We start from the raw sequence: 14,900 nt of genomic DNA on the forward strand, positions 1-14,900 counted from the left end.
AATTACCTAATTAATCCCCTTCTAGTTAGTCCCATCTAAGCTCAGACTTCCCCATCAGGCTCGTTAGGCTTAAAAGAAAAAAAAAAAAAAAGATACTCTATTCTTCTTCAGATCCTTGAACTGGCAGTCATAGAATCGCAGTGTCATATAATAGCTTGGGTTGGAAATGACCTCGGAACTCATGCAGCTCTACCCTGGTCAGGGCCCAGGGCCCCTCCCGGCCCAGTCCTGATCATCTCCAGAGATGGGGCACGCACAGCTCTCCGGGCAGCAGTGCCAGGACCTCACCCCCCCTTTTGCCAGGATAGAGCAAACTGTTTAACTTATATCATTCCCATTCCATAAGTGTGCAAACACTTATTTTTGAATCATGTGTTTTGTTATGTAAATAAATAATTCAGGATTTATTTTTTAATTGCATCAGGAAGTTATTAGCACCACACTGCACTCTTAACATTTTTTTGGAAAAAAAAGTCCTTTATTAGCACATCCTAATCGACATTTCATTAAGTACCACGGGAACACTTCTATAGCTGTGGAGCAAATCATCAGCCCTTCGTGAAGATTTTCCCCTAATAAAGATCAGGCAGCACGCATCTGTTGTCTGTTGCGATTCCTGCCAACCTGTGAAAGAACGCTGGAAAAATCGTTTTGTGTTAACAGGAATGCACCGTCAGGCCGCGTTGGCAGCGGAAAGAGCCTCTGCGAGGCAAAACGAGAGCCAGCACTACGGCCGGAAGAGTTTCTTGCGCGGAAGCAGCACGAAAAGGGACAGCGAAAAACCCACCGCCGCCGGCGCGCGCCCCGAGCGCTACGCGCAAGCCTCGCCCCGCAGAGCAGGCCCGGCCCCACGGCTTCGCTCCGCCCCGCCCGCGGCAGCCGGCCGGCCCCACGTGGCGCATGCGCGCCGGCCCCCCCCCCTTCCCGGCTGCAGCGAGGCCGCCGCTGGCTGCGGTTGCGCGGCCGTTCCGCTCGGATCCCTCCGCCGCGATGCGCCGGGCACGGCGCCCTGCCCAGCGGCGCGCGTCCGGGGCCGCCGCCTCGCGGGGCCGCGGCCTGTGAGCGGGGCAGCGAAGGCCGCTCGGCCGCCTCCGGGGGGCCCGGCCCGGCATGGCGGCGCGGCGGTGCGCGGGCGGCGCGGCCGCTTTAGCCGAGGCGCCGGGCTGCGGCGCGGCGGTGGAGCCGGCCCGGGAGCTGTTCGAGGCCTGCAGGAACGGGGACGTGGAGCGGGTCAAGCGGCTGGTGCGGCCCGAGAACGTGAACAGCCGCGACACGGCGGGCAGGAAGTCCAGCCCGCTGCACTTCGCCGCAGGTACGGCCTACGGCCGCGGCGCCGGGGAAGGGCCGAGGGTGGCCGGGCCGCGCGTCGCCGCTCCCCGGGGCGCGGAGCCCGTTCGGGCCGGGCGGCGGGGCGGCTCTCGGCCCGGGTGTCTGCCGCAGCCCTGCTCTGGGGACGCCGCCCCGCCCCCGCGTCCGGCTGCTGGGCTCGGACGGGCCCGGCGGCCTCCCGCGTTCCGCGGGTAAACGGCCCGGCCGGCCGCGGGGCGCTGGCGCCGAGTGCCGCCTGTGCTGCGGTGTGGGCTTGGCAGCGCCCAGCGTCCCCGCAGTGCTCCCGGCAGCCCGGCAGCCCTGCTCCGCAGCCTTTCGCCCACGGGGGGTGCCGGACGGACGGCACGGGTCCGAAGTTTTTTTGCGTTCGTGTCGTTAACAAATAGACTTTGTTAATCTGGCGCTTAGGCAAATAGCTGACATCACAGAACAACTGCTGTCTCTTCTGGCTGGCCGGAAGGCTGTGTGCTACCTTTTCAGACAAAGGCACGATTGTGGCTGTTGTTTTCGTGGTGTTTCTCCGGTTGGATCGCAGCCTTAGCGGCAGGACCGTGGGACAGGCGGGGTGCGAGGGGCAGCAGCTTTTAGCTGTGTGCATAACTAACAAACAGGGTTGTTTCCTCGGTGAATTATTTTGGAAAAGGTTTCTAATTAAGGTATCATTTTCTTACGTTCAGTAAATTTAATGGATTTGAGTTCCTGAGAGCTGCTTTTTTAGGACAGCTGTGATTCGCAGATTTGGGAAGCTCAGTCAGCAGGGGAGCCCAGGGGACAACATAAAGCATCCTGTCAGAGGAAGAGAGTTTTGCAGCTATTTTTTCATAAACCCCAGCCCTACCTGCTTGCTCATAAACCGTGAACTTCTAAATAGGACTGTCTATCAGCATTTTGTAGAAGAGGGTTGTTAGGTTAGAGTTTGGGGTTGTTTTTTTGTTGCTTGTTTTTGTTTTGTGCCCGAGGTGTTCCCCATAGGCAGTGACCTAGTTCGCCTCTCTGAACAGGGCAGATCTGTCTTGGCTTTAAAAACCAGGACTTCTAACTTACTGAATGCTTTTTTTCCATTAAATAGGCCTCTAAAATAAGGCAAAAGTGTGTGTAAGTGCTTTTGTCCATGCTTCTGTCCCCTTCAAGCTTGATAGAGAGAATTTAACTGCCTTTCTCACAGGGCTCTATCATGTGCAAAAAGTTTCTGGCTAAGGCAGGATGTAAAATGCTCGTGTAATGTCTTGCTGTAATGCGCTTCCGCTGCTTCGGATGGGCTGACAGCAAAAAGGGCTGTACCTGCATAGGCTCAGCTTGGAAGTTGGTCATAAGCAACTCCTTGATTTTGGGGTTAAGAATGTTTTTGTTTGTTTTGCTTTTGCCATGTTATTCACAGTTTGAGTAATACCAGCTTCTTTTGTCTCTGTTGCCTGAAGGAATTACATTCCAGGAAGCAAAAGCAAAAGCCTGTTGTATTCTTGCTTTGTTTAGCCTAGGTACGTGTTGTTAGAAAAAATGTTACAAAACTTCTCTGACTAGTTTCATTCACTTGCAAGGCTTTGTTTTGTGGAAGAGGTGGCTGAAACATGAAGATAGAAAAAAGGCAACACAAAAACTCTTTTAGGGATATTCTGGGTCCTGAATTTGGTTGTTTTTTTTTTTTTTTTCCCTTTAACTATCATTGTAATGGGAAAAAACACAAATACAAAAGCTTTTTTTTTTTTTCCTGTGTCCTAAGTAGCTCTGCTGCTTTGCAGTAAGAAACGAGAGCCTGGCTGCTTCCTCTGCGCACATACACCCATAGGAAATGATTCTGTATGTGGTGCCTTCTGGTATGAATGCTCCCACAAGACTGGTAGGAAGGCTCCCACTTCATGCTGAAGCCAAGTTCCAGAAACTGGTCTGATGCAGATGATCCTCCATCTCCACTCCACCTTAACTGTGGGTGGTTTGGGGGTGTTGCTATTCCCCCAGTAAGGGGATATTTCCCAGCTGGGCTGGCTTTGCCCTGAGAGAAGCTATAGGTATGAATTGTGTTTGAGTGAACTTACATACTGACTGGAGGGCTACAGAGTGAATTCTCTACAAGTATAGTGAGGCTTACCACAGTCATTATGAATTGATGCTCATGTTGGTTCTCTGTGTTCAGAGCTGTGTCCACAAAGCTTTGATGGACAGGTATATCTTCTATGCAAGAGTGAGTGATGTTTATCCATCAGATGCGTAACTGAGGCAGGAAGTTGGATCAGAGGCTTTTCTAACCCAACTAGTAAAGTATTTTCTGGAAAACATTCTATGATACCAAAAGCGGGTACCAAACAGTCTGTTGTCAAATAGCAGCAGTTTTGATATGTTTGCAGGATTGAGGCACTTGTGAAAAGTCTCATGTGAATAGATCCTGTAAGAATTTGGCAAACTGTGGTTATGCCTTCACCCTAGAAACATAACTTCTGGAAGTTTTGAAGATGCAAGAAAAATTCAGTGGAAGAATGAGAAATATGCTGCATATGACTTAATATGTAGACAGTGTAGCTCTTCAAGTGTATCTTCTACAGGAGCTGATTTTTGACATACAGTTCTATAGAGATTGCTCTCGCAAAGGTGCTAGCAAACTGAAGTTTGAATAAATGTATTTGTCCAGGCAGGCATTGAGTATGTGCAGGGAAAGACCATCCATCTCCTCTCTGGGCAGCCTGTTGCAGTGCTTTGTCACCCTCACGGAAAGGAAGTTTTTCTCATGTTCGTGCAGAACTTCCTGTGTTCCAGTTTGTGCCTGTTGCCCCTTGTTGCCCCTTGTTACTGGGCACTTCTGGGAAGAGCCCAGCCCCCATCCACTCAACTCCTGCCCTTTAGATAATTATAAGTGTTGATAAGATCTCCTCTGAGTCTTCTCTTGTCCAGGATGAAGAGCCTTAGGTGTCTCTGCTTTCCTCGTGGGGCTCCAGGCTTCTGTTTACTGTCTGTCTGGGAGAAGGAGTCACTGAAGTCAGGTTTAGTGAAGAACGCAGTATGAGAAACTTCAGCTGTGATGAAACTAAAACTGAAGAGTTCTGTTGTAAATGGCACATCTCATGCTTCTGTGGTTCTGTCACTGGAACTCTGTGCAGTGGTCAGGAATAAACACCATTTTAGCTTCTGATTGTCTTGACTCCTGCCTGCCTGCTGAGGCCAGGCAGGTTGGGTTGTAACAAAGATTAAACCCACTGGCTCCAAGTGCGCTGCAGTTTGCAGTCACACAATGACTCCCATGAGGAGGCTTCATCCCACACAGTTCTCAATTTCCCCTGCAACTCTGGTGTTTAAAGGAAGGAAGGCCAAATCCTGTGCATAAGGGGTCATTACCCAGCAGGTACTTGGTACACGTACACCAACATATGGCTCTTATCTTTCCTAATAACTCTGCAACTCAGATGGGTCTTCATGAAGCTTTGAGGGAATTTTGTAGGCTGTGTCCCTTAGTGCATCTCTGTGTAGGCACAGGAGCAGCAGTCCTGAGTTGTTGTGTCCTCTTAACAAAGGTCCTAGAGAAAGCATGGACACAGTTGGCAGTAGTTTGAGACGCTGGTGTATGTGCCATTATATAAATGTGCAAGATACAGCTGAAATTAAACAGTAGTAGCTATAGAATTGGCTTTAAAGAATCCATTAGTTATGATGCATTGCTAGCCACAGATGGGCAGAGGTTTTTGTTGTCTACTAACATGAATGACATGAGTGTGAAATTGCCCCTGAAGATATAATAGCATTTCTGTGCTTCAGATCAGGTTTTTGTAGTCGCGTAATGTAGACTTTCTGGATATCTTTAAATTATGGTTGTGCATGCTTATCATAAATGCTCTCAGATAAATGTTTTACATTCCTAAGGATTTTCTTAAGAGAGAATTTCAAAGATGAAAACAGTGTGCTCATTATGCTAATAACCCTCAGAGAGCAGTTAGCCATACTGCTTGTTTTAACCTGTGAGTAACGCTGCATGTTTTTTTCAAACAAGCAATGTGAAATAATTTTCAAACTATGGTATATGATTTGTTTATTTTTACTTTGTATAACTTGTGCATGCACTAGTTATAGTCGCTCACCACTTCTGCTCCCTGAGCTTATCAACTGGTTCTTCTGCAGGTGGGCTGTGGGGTGACAGAGTATCATACAGAATAGTGTTAGCTTTAATGGCCACACAAAGTGACTGAAAAGGAAGATTTGTTGTCAATAGTCTGTCCTTTTGTTATGCTTTCAAGAAGCAGTTGATTCGTGGGAGCCCTGCCAAGATATTCATTGTTTTAGTAATCTTGAGTATTACTTTTCTACTGATTTTAATAAAATAATTTGGGGTGTTTTTGAAAATAACCTTCCTTTAGTAAGAAACACCAACTGAGGTCTTTATTTGGAGTGGTTGCTGTCATTTAAATACGTTGTTTCAGCATGGGTGTGAGAGACAAGGATTTGTCTTCCCCTCCACCTTTCTTTCATCCCCAGCACATGAGACAAAGCTGTTTCTCTTCCAGGTTTTGGTCGGAAGGATGTAGTGGAATACTTACTGCAGAGTGGTGCCAATGTCCACGCACGAGATGATGGAGGCCTTATCCCACTTCACAATGCTTGCTCTTTTGGTCACGCCGAAGTTGTCAATCTCCTCCTGCGGCACGGTGCAGATCCTAATGCTCGGGACAATTGGAATTACACTCCCCTTCATGAAGCAGCCATTAAGGGCAAAACAGATGTCTGCATTGGTAATTTTCTTGCACTTCTACTGTGACATGTTTTCTTTCACTGTAAAAAATACAATACAGTGTATTGTATTGTAAAATGTAAAAGATAACCTTTTAAAGACCACTTTTACTTCATGAAACCATGTCTGTAAGAGTTAAAAATCTCTGATAAACTTAAATTCCTGCCAGTTTTTTGAGAAAAAAAGTTACTATAATTTTTAGACCTTTGTTAATTGCCCAAATATAATGATTGACATTGAGGGACAAGCACCTCAGAGTGATCTGATAGATGTAGTAGATGTACTTTTCTGCTTCAGCCTAGCCTCTTATTTTGCTTTCTGCTGTTACTCATAGTGCACTAAGAATAACAAAACTTTTAAATAATGAGTTAGTTCTGTCTCTTTTCATAGCAGTCATGTTAAATGAGCTGAGAATATAAAGAAAACTTTTAACAAGTTGAGCGCATGAATATAGTAGTTTGACTACACAATTCTTAGGAGAGAGGAAGAGGTAAAAGGAGAGGTTGAGAAATTAGTGTTTTGACTGTGTGGCTTCCTCCAGTTTACTTTATTCAGGAGCAGATCTGGAGAGCAGGATATGTAACATTTTGGTCCCAGTATCAGTGCAAGGTCTGTGAAGATGCATGGCTTGTTACCACTGTGTGCTATTTGGGGAATAGTCAACTGTGGTTTTGAGGCAGTGTGCTCTGGACCTGTCGAGAAGGAGCTGCTGGTTTTAGGGCGTATGTCAGTCTCATATTTACTGAAATTGCCTCCTGCTGGTTTCTGATTGTTCCACTTCTGTTCAGACTTTTTTTCCTAGTTTCACTAGTTCACAGGTGCCATTAAGGAAATCTGACATCAAAAGGTTGAAAGGGGAAGTTGGAAACAATAATGGCTTTTTGTTGTTGCTTGCTGCTTACATTGTCTCATAAGTCTTGTCTTATCAATTTGTTTTCACATGAAATACTCTTGCATTCTGAAGTATTGCTGCAGCATGGTGCTGAACCAACCATCCGGAACACAGATGGAAGAACAGCTTTGGATTTAGCAGACCCATCTGCAAAAGCAGTGCTGACTGGTATGTGATAATCTTTAGATTGTGTTAACTAATAACACTCCAGTGATTGTAAGACAGTATTTGTGTGTTCTTTTTCCCTCAATAACTTTAACTCATTTCTGTTATAAAATTCTAGGTAGAAATTCCCTGCATGGCCTTATTGTGTCATTAACAGGATGCATTTTGGATAAATACTTTGTTATAACAGTTAGGAAATAGTGTCAAATTTTTAGTACTTAGCTTCCTGCAGCTTTGAAAGAGGATGATAAATTGTAAGCCTCAACTCGTGAACTTAAATATATGGATATTTATTTAATAACTTTAGAAATTCTCTTTTATCTTCCAGGTGAATACAAGAAAGATGAGCTCTTAGAAAGTGCCAGGTATGTGTTTTTATGGACACATCTGGAACTTAGTTACTTTTTTATAACTCTACAGAGGTTTTCTGTGTAACGAATGTTTACATCAAGATATTCAAGACCCACCTGGATGCCTACTTGTGCAACCTGGTGTAGGGATCCTGCTTTGGCAGGGGGGTTGGATTCGATGATCTCTGGAGGTCCCTTCCAACCCCTACAATTTTGTGATTCTGTGATCCGTGAGTTGACGTTCCATCTAGGTAGTAAACTTTGGCTGTTTCTATAGATAAAGCCACAAAAATAACTACATAAACACTTTTTTTTTGCTTTGCCTTTAGTACCGAAACAAATGATAAACATAATTTTAGAACAGATTTGCAGAATGTTACAGCAAGGACAAGTATGAAACCATAAGCTGCAAACAATTTTAATAAAATAATTCTGCCTATTTTGTATCTTGTTCTACAGGAGTGGAAATGAAGAAAAGATGATGTCTCTCCTTACACCATTGAATGTTAACTGTCATGCAAGTGATGGCAGAAAGGTATTTTTCTTTAAAAATGCAATTTAAACTCTTTATCATGAGCTATTTATCATTTAGCAGTCATTGCTTGTACTGGCCGTCTTAGTTCCACCTTTTGCAAGCAACATTGTTTGTCCTGGCAAAGTTCTTAGAGATATGACAGTCTAAAACACAGAAATGAATTGCAGAACTCAAAAGTCTGTCAAGAGGTCCTTCATCTCAGAACGTACTAGAAATAAAGCAGACTCAGGATTTGCATTGATTATGTCTGTAGAAGTAGACGATGAGAAATAAACGCAGTTATTGTGTGTCTGATTCAAACTCTCTGGGCTTTTTTGGTATTACAGGTGTTTTAAGGACTTCAGTAATTAGTACTGTTAACAAGTTTTGAAAAAAAAAAAAAGAATAAAATGAAATGCTGATTTTGTGTTACTGATCACTGCTATGTTCTATCATTTCAGTCTACTCCTCTACATTTAGCAGCTGGGTATAACCGTGTAAAAATAGTACAGCTCTTACTCCAACATGGGGCTGACGTGCACGCTAAGGATAAGGGGTAGGTTCATTTTTCCGTTGTTCAGAAGAAATGAAAAGTGTTCAAATTTGAGGAATAGTAACACCATTTTAGCCATGAAGATTTTCTGAGCTGAGACTATGAATCTTTCTGTTATGACAAAAATACTATGTAGACAGTCTGAAATATTGTGAAGCAGAAGAATTTAAGCAGAACTGACCACAAAATATGTAGCCTTTAAGGTATCACTAGCCATCTTATTTTTGTTTAAGAAAATACTTCAGTAAATCACTGGTCAGTAAATATCATAATGGCCTAGTCTTAATTTTATTCCTACTTTTAAGTTTCTAGACTTTTTTGGAAAGTGATGAAAAATTGAAGATCTGTTTTTCAGAGTTATCTGTGGACTATGTTTTTAAGCATTTGGTTGTTATCTCAGAACATGTAGTAAAATGCTGATGTGCTGAGTTGTTTATTGTTGCATAAAGTATTTTTAAAATGTTTTTCATTAGATGTATGCCTATGTACGTTAAAGATTATGGAAAACGAACTCTTATCCATCCTTTTATCCTGTGATCCCTTCACTGCTATGTAGATAGCTGTCTGATTAGGCAACTTCGTCCATTCAGTGTTGAAATTCACTTTTGTCATTTCTCCCTTATTTGCCCACAGTAGAAGAGCACACTTTGGATAATTTCTCATTGGCTACTAAGAGCATTCAGCTTGGTAGGATGTGAAGCAGGCTTTAGAACTAGGTCTGTCGTTACTGTGGAATAATGTACAGTTACTTAAGCAGTACCAGTGAAACTCCACTAGTATCCAAGGGAGAAGATAATTTTATAGCAGTGTTCTTGTGGAAAAAGGAAGTAACAGCTGTCACTCTAGACAGCTGTTGCCTTTACTTCTTTCTCACTAAGGTTCCAAGTCTTAGAGGAGCCCTTCAATTGCATTAAGACAGTGCAATTCATTTCTCATCTTCTTGTTAACTTACATGTTTGTTGTTCTGAAAAAGGCTGGTCAGTTTATATGGGCTCTTCTCCAGCTTCTCAGTTCCCCTCATTTTCATTTGAACAACTCAGATACCGTTTTTGTTGGGTTTTTTTAATGCTTAAGATGCAGCTTAGTATTATTAACAATGTTTTAGATTTTAGAATTTAAATAGGAGTATTAAGATAATTTCTCTCTTCTCTCCTGTATAGAGATTTGGTGCCACTTCACAATGCCTGTTCCTATGGTCATTATGAAGTAACAGAGCTTCTAGTAAAGGTTAGTCTTTGAAAAAAATAAATTAGATTGGATAATATTAAATAAGAACAGTTTAGACTAATAGACTGATTAAAGTTGCAAATTTTTCATCTTTTTAAAAACTTGAAAGTTGATAGATTCTGGCCCAGAATCATAGCCCGCACACCAGAGGAAAAAGTATGTGAACTTCTTTAATGTAAACCGAATTGGCTTATCTGAATTGTGTTAATCTTGAAGGTAAAGTATTATACACATTAAACCAAGGGCTTCAAGTTCAAGATGTGCCCTGCAAGAGTCTGTGCCTCAGAGGGACTTAGGAACTATACTCATTCTCATCTGTCACAGTAAATCATGAACATTAAAACAGCTGAGGCGGTGCTGTCAGATGACTTGGGCTGCTGGGCAATCAGGGAGTGGCTGGTTTTCTACCTTGTGATCCCAGTCCACCAATCTCAGGTTTAGAAGGAAATAAGTTTAAAATGATCAAAAGAGGCATAAATTGTAGTAAGTATACACAGACAAGTTTTTTGTTTGTTTCAACTTCACAGGCCAGTCATAAAGTAAATCTTTATTTCTGGTACTAGACAAAAAAAGTACCTAGCCACTTCTTGTGTCTTAACTGCCAAGCTGCAATTGTATTTCCTGTTGGGTATCTGCTCCAGTAATTACTGAATTATTTTTTGTGAGCACTACAGCGTTAGCAGCAGCAGTAGGAATGAGCATGTCCAATCAGACTTCCTTATGGTTAGAACTGAAGGTGTCTAGAGAAGAATTACATAGATGTTAAAGTCCTAAAGTCTTACTTGCAGAACTTTGTACTTAAGATTTTAAATCAAGATTGATTTTGCTTATTTCTTTCTGGACATCTTGGCTGTCATTATTTGGGGGCGTTTACAGAATGTGTATTGTTTTGAGCTACTGTAGCTGTTCACTGTAGACTTTTTCTAGAGCAACAAGTAATAGGAGCTTGTCCAGAAGTGATTTGATGTAGGTGATTTAGACTCTTAATTTGATTTGACCTGTAGATGAGCTGTTTGATTTTAAGAGAAGAATACCTGATGAATCTAGCTTGCCTTTAGCTTCTGTAAATGTAACTTCGAGACACCAGAGGATTAAAAACTGCAGTATGTTGAAATATTCTGTTATATTGAATGTGAAAATCTGGAGAATGTCTTGGATACCATTTCCATACTAGCTTTGATTTTTATTTTAACAGTCTACTGTATTGACAAGTCGTCTTCTAGAAATCTGGGTTTGATATTGTATCTTTTCTACTACTTTCCTTTTCAAGCATGGAGCATGTGTGAATGCAATGGATCTGTGGCAGTTCACTCCTCTGCATGAAGCAGCTTCTAAGAACAGGGTGGAAGTATGCTCTCTTCTGTTAAGTTATGGTGCTGACCCAACACTGTTGAACTGTCACAACAAAAGCACCATTGATTTGGCTCCAACGCCCCAGTTAAAAGAACGATTAGCATGTGAGTATAAAATCAGTTCTGCAGTTTTAGATTGGACTGTATGCTTAGGTTCCCTGGACAGTGACCCAGCAGAAGTTGAACTTGGAAAATGCTTACACTTTACCCTTAATTGTGCAATGTTTGGCATTTTATTTCACTACTTAAGATTCAAAGTTGCTAGAATGTTTCTGAAGGTAGGTCAATTTTATTTGTGATCAGGATGTTTTTTGTGGCCTTTCTTCCCTAAATACATTTTCCCTTGTGACCTTACTGGTACGTTTTTGTTTTCCCCATTTACTCCTGTCATTGCATCAAGACTGCTGAAATATTCATGTTTATTCCATTGTACTTTGTTGGAAGAAAAGAAGAAAATAACTGTTTTGAACTAGAAATGGTTTTCCAAAGGGAAGTCAGGCTTTAGTTTAGAAACAAAGTGGGATTCTTGTGTTTTAACTTAGCTAGTAAGTTCTATCAAGTGGTTTAACAACTTAAGTCTGAGCTGGAAACTTTTTGCCAACCAATGACTGTTGCAGAGGGAGAAGCCCCTTAAATGTCCTATCAGGAAATAAAATGGTTGTTTTTGTCTAATTCAAAGAATCAATCTTCTTGATCCTTCTAGTGTTAAGGAATGTAATGTTCTGGAATGTACGTATTTCTCTTTAAAGATGAATTCAAAGGTCACTCACTGCTACAAGCTGCAAGAGAATCAGATGTTGCTCGTATAAAGAAACATCTTTCTTTGGAGACAGTTAACTTCAAGCATCCTCAAACACATGAGACAGCACTGGTAACATTTCAGAATTTCTTATTTGTCTTGCGTGTATTGTGACTGACCTAGATGTAGTAGGCAATAGTTGAGGGCTCAGTTGCATTGTTAAACAGTGTAGTTGTGTAATTCAGACCAGTGTCTAGCATTTAAAAAAAAAAAAGTTGTTTAAGAGTAATGTTAAGACTAATACAAATTGCTGCTTTTACTTAGGTTGTATAAATTCTCTTCTATAGAATGCTATAGAATTTTGAGTATTAGCAAGTTAGATGTGTTAGCTTTGTAAAGCTTAAAATCTTTTGAGAGAGAGTTTGGGAAAGTACTAGAATGAATCTAAAGAGTTCATCTGGAACTCCTTAAATTAGTAAGCTTCTCGGTATATTTCTTTTTATGCTGACTTTGCACACAACCAGATTTAGTAAGTAATAAAACCTTGTGTTGGTAACTGGTTATTAATGGTTTTTAATGTTTTTTTTTTTTTAGCACTGTGCTGCTGCATCTCCATATCCTAAGAGAAAACAAGTATGTGAATTGCTGCTGAGGAAAGGAGCTAACATTAATGAAAAGACAAAAGAGTGAGTGACAAGTGAATCCTCCTGAATTCTTGTTTAAAAGATTTTGCCAAATACCTTCTGAATTACATTTTTTTTCTTTAAAGCTTCTTGACTCCTCTGCATGTGGCATCAGAAAAAGCTCATAATGATGTTGTTGAAGTAGTTGTGAAACATGAAGCTAAGGTATGAATTAATATTTTTACTTTTCTTTTTGTTGTTTAATTTCTGTTTGTCTTTTCTTGTCATGAGAGTGGAGAGCAGAGTAGACACTTGGCTGAATTTGTTTTGGAAGTTATAGATTTATACCCTTAAGACACAGACTATCAATCCAGCAGTACAGTTATGCACTTTGAGACATTGTCTTTGGTCCTATCTTATAAAATGTGCAGACATAGTTCTTTTCGATGTTAATTAAAAATTTACAAAATATCTTATTACCTGCTGTATTGTCAAGAAGGAGAAATTATACTCTGCTTAAAAAAAAAAAAAAGATGGGAGAGCACGAACAAGAGGTTAGTCAGAACTGCAAAACAGGTAGACTTTGTTGTGTGCATTAAAAATTACAGTGAAAGCAAAACATTACATCAGTATAGTGTTTTGACCCAAATTTCCACAAAAAGAGAATGTAGAAAGAAGATGCTCTGTAATTTTGGGCTTGGGTTGCTCCGGACTGGTATTTTAAGTTCTTCTTTATGGAAACTTGGATACAGCTTTTGGATGCAGCCTGCTGTAAAGTTTACAGAGTGATAATCAAAACCAGTGGAACAGTAGGAAGTACAGATAAGCTTTGGGTACACGATTTTGAATGTTGGCTGCCTTGATTGAAACACTGTTATAAAGTCCTAAATCTGAAAGAATACTTTAAGCCAATATACATAAAAGTGACTTTACACACTGGCACAAAAGATGCTTGCTGCACAATGAAAATTACAGTCTGTCTGTATATGGTAAAGCTGCTGTAACTGATTGTTTACATGTATTTAAACACGTGATTATTCCTGTGATTCTAAAAGGAGTCTATTCTTCCTCTGTAAATGCAGTTATAACTTTATGAACAGCTATTGTTTGTCTTATCTTTTGAAATGTCATGACCTTTGATTGGAATAACATTCAGCATATTTTCAAATTAGGAAGAATACTTGTGAAACACACCCATTCAGCAATGAAAATAGCTTTAACAGTGTTTTGCTGTTATTATTTCTTTTAAGAATGTATTCTAAAGATTCTGTTTTTTATTTTTAGGTTAATGCATTGGATAACCTTGGCCAGACCTCTCTTCATAGAGCAGCACATTGTGGTCACCTCCAGACTTGTAGGTTGTTGTTGAGTTCTGGATGTGATCCTTCCATTGTGTCTCTGCAGGGCTTTACAGCCTTACAAATGGGGAATGAAAGTGTGCAACAACTACTACAAGGTACAACTGATTTATTCAAGATGTGTTTAGGAAGTGATGTGATAACAAGTTACTTGCTATTTTGAGTTCTGTCAAGGCATAATAGTGAACAAACAAAAAAAGTTGCTTTTTACAAAAGGTAAAAGCTGGCTTGAGTTATTCAGTTCTTATTCCATAACCACATGCGTATGGAAAGGTTCTGCTTATAGATATAATTAAATCTCTAGTATTGGCATGCAGATTGTTGGAATTGCTCAGAATGTTCAATGGTATAGCCACTTTGTAGAAATTCTGATATATGGAGGGGAGGGTACAGTCTTGTAAGTAGAAAGTGGATTTAAAAAGAAAAAAAAATGGTTGCTGTGCATTTGTTAGCAGAGGGAACAGGCTATGTAGATTTTAATGACTAGGGTTTAGATACTATATGTGTAAATTTTCTTCAGATTAGTCTTATTCTGAAACTGAATGTTTAATTGGTTTCACAGCATTCTAAAGTTCGTAGGAATCATGTTCCTGTAGGCAACTTTTTAATAGCTACAGCTGTACATAATTAAAAAAAATACATAAGCTATCTATAATTGAATAGTTTTTTCCATTAAGTCCTTGACTTCCTTTAAATTCTTGAAATGCTGAAATTATTTCCTATCCTAAATTATTTCAAGTATGTACAGTTAATTCTCTGCCATGCAATCTCATTTATTTTGCAGAAGGTATCCCTCTAGGTAATTCAGATGCAGATCGACAGTTGTTGGAGGCTGCAAAGGCTGGTGATGTAGATACTGTTAAAGTAAGTTCAAACCTGTCCCAAAAAGAAGTGGGAATTACATGCCAAACTGTCATTTCTCAAAAAAGAAAAAAAAAAAAAAAAAAAGCAAACGAATAGCTTTTCTTACTACTTTATGTTAAGTTACAATTCATGCTGAAACCTTTCTATTGTGCAAAACTACAGATAACAAAAGTTGATGTTTACCGCCTCCTGAATTTGCATTCAATTCTTACATTAAAAATGTATG

General features: G+C 40.7%; 1 protein-coding gene across 3 annotated transcripts in view; it reads left to right on the top strand.

The window, feature by feature from the left end:
• Positions 1-1,095: 1,095 nt before the first annotated feature.
• The window catches only part of TNKS2 (tankyrase 2), a 29,448-nt gene continuing 15,643 nt past the window's right edge, over positions 1,096-14,900 (top strand). For all 3 annotated transcript variants that reach the window (XR_016468810.1, XR_016468809.1, XM_031597760.2), the window contains exons 1-13: positions 1,096-1,312; positions 5,814-6,038; positions 7,002-7,097; positions 7,423-7,459; positions 7,904-7,979; positions 8,420-8,514; positions 9,672-9,738; positions 11,009-11,195; positions 11,840-11,961; positions 12,424-12,515; positions 12,599-12,677; positions 13,737-13,908; positions 14,595-14,674. Coding sequence is in view for 1 of the 3 variants with exons in the window: in XM_031597760.2 (XP_031453620.1) it covers positions 1,111-1,312; positions 5,814-6,038; positions 7,002-7,097; positions 7,423-7,459; positions 7,904-7,979; positions 8,420-8,514; positions 9,672-9,738; positions 11,009-11,195; positions 11,840-11,961; positions 12,424-12,515; positions 12,599-12,677; positions 13,737-13,908; positions 14,595-14,674 (1,530 nt within the window). In the remaining 2 variants the exon portion in view is untranslated. The remainder of the gene's footprint in view (positions 1,313-5,813; positions 6,039-7,001; positions 7,098-7,422; positions 7,460-7,903; positions 7,980-8,419; positions 8,515-9,671; positions 9,739-11,008; positions 11,196-11,839; positions 11,962-12,423; positions 12,516-12,598; positions 12,678-13,736; positions 13,909-14,594; positions 14,675-14,900) is intronic.

Source organism: Phasianus colchicus, chromosome 8 (genome assembly GCF_987193195.1).
Source record: "Phasianus colchicus chromosome 8, bPhaCol1.hap1.1, whole genome shotgun sequence".
NCBI lineage: Eukaryota > Metazoa > Chordata > Aves > Galliformes > Phasianidae > Phasianus > Phasianus colchicus.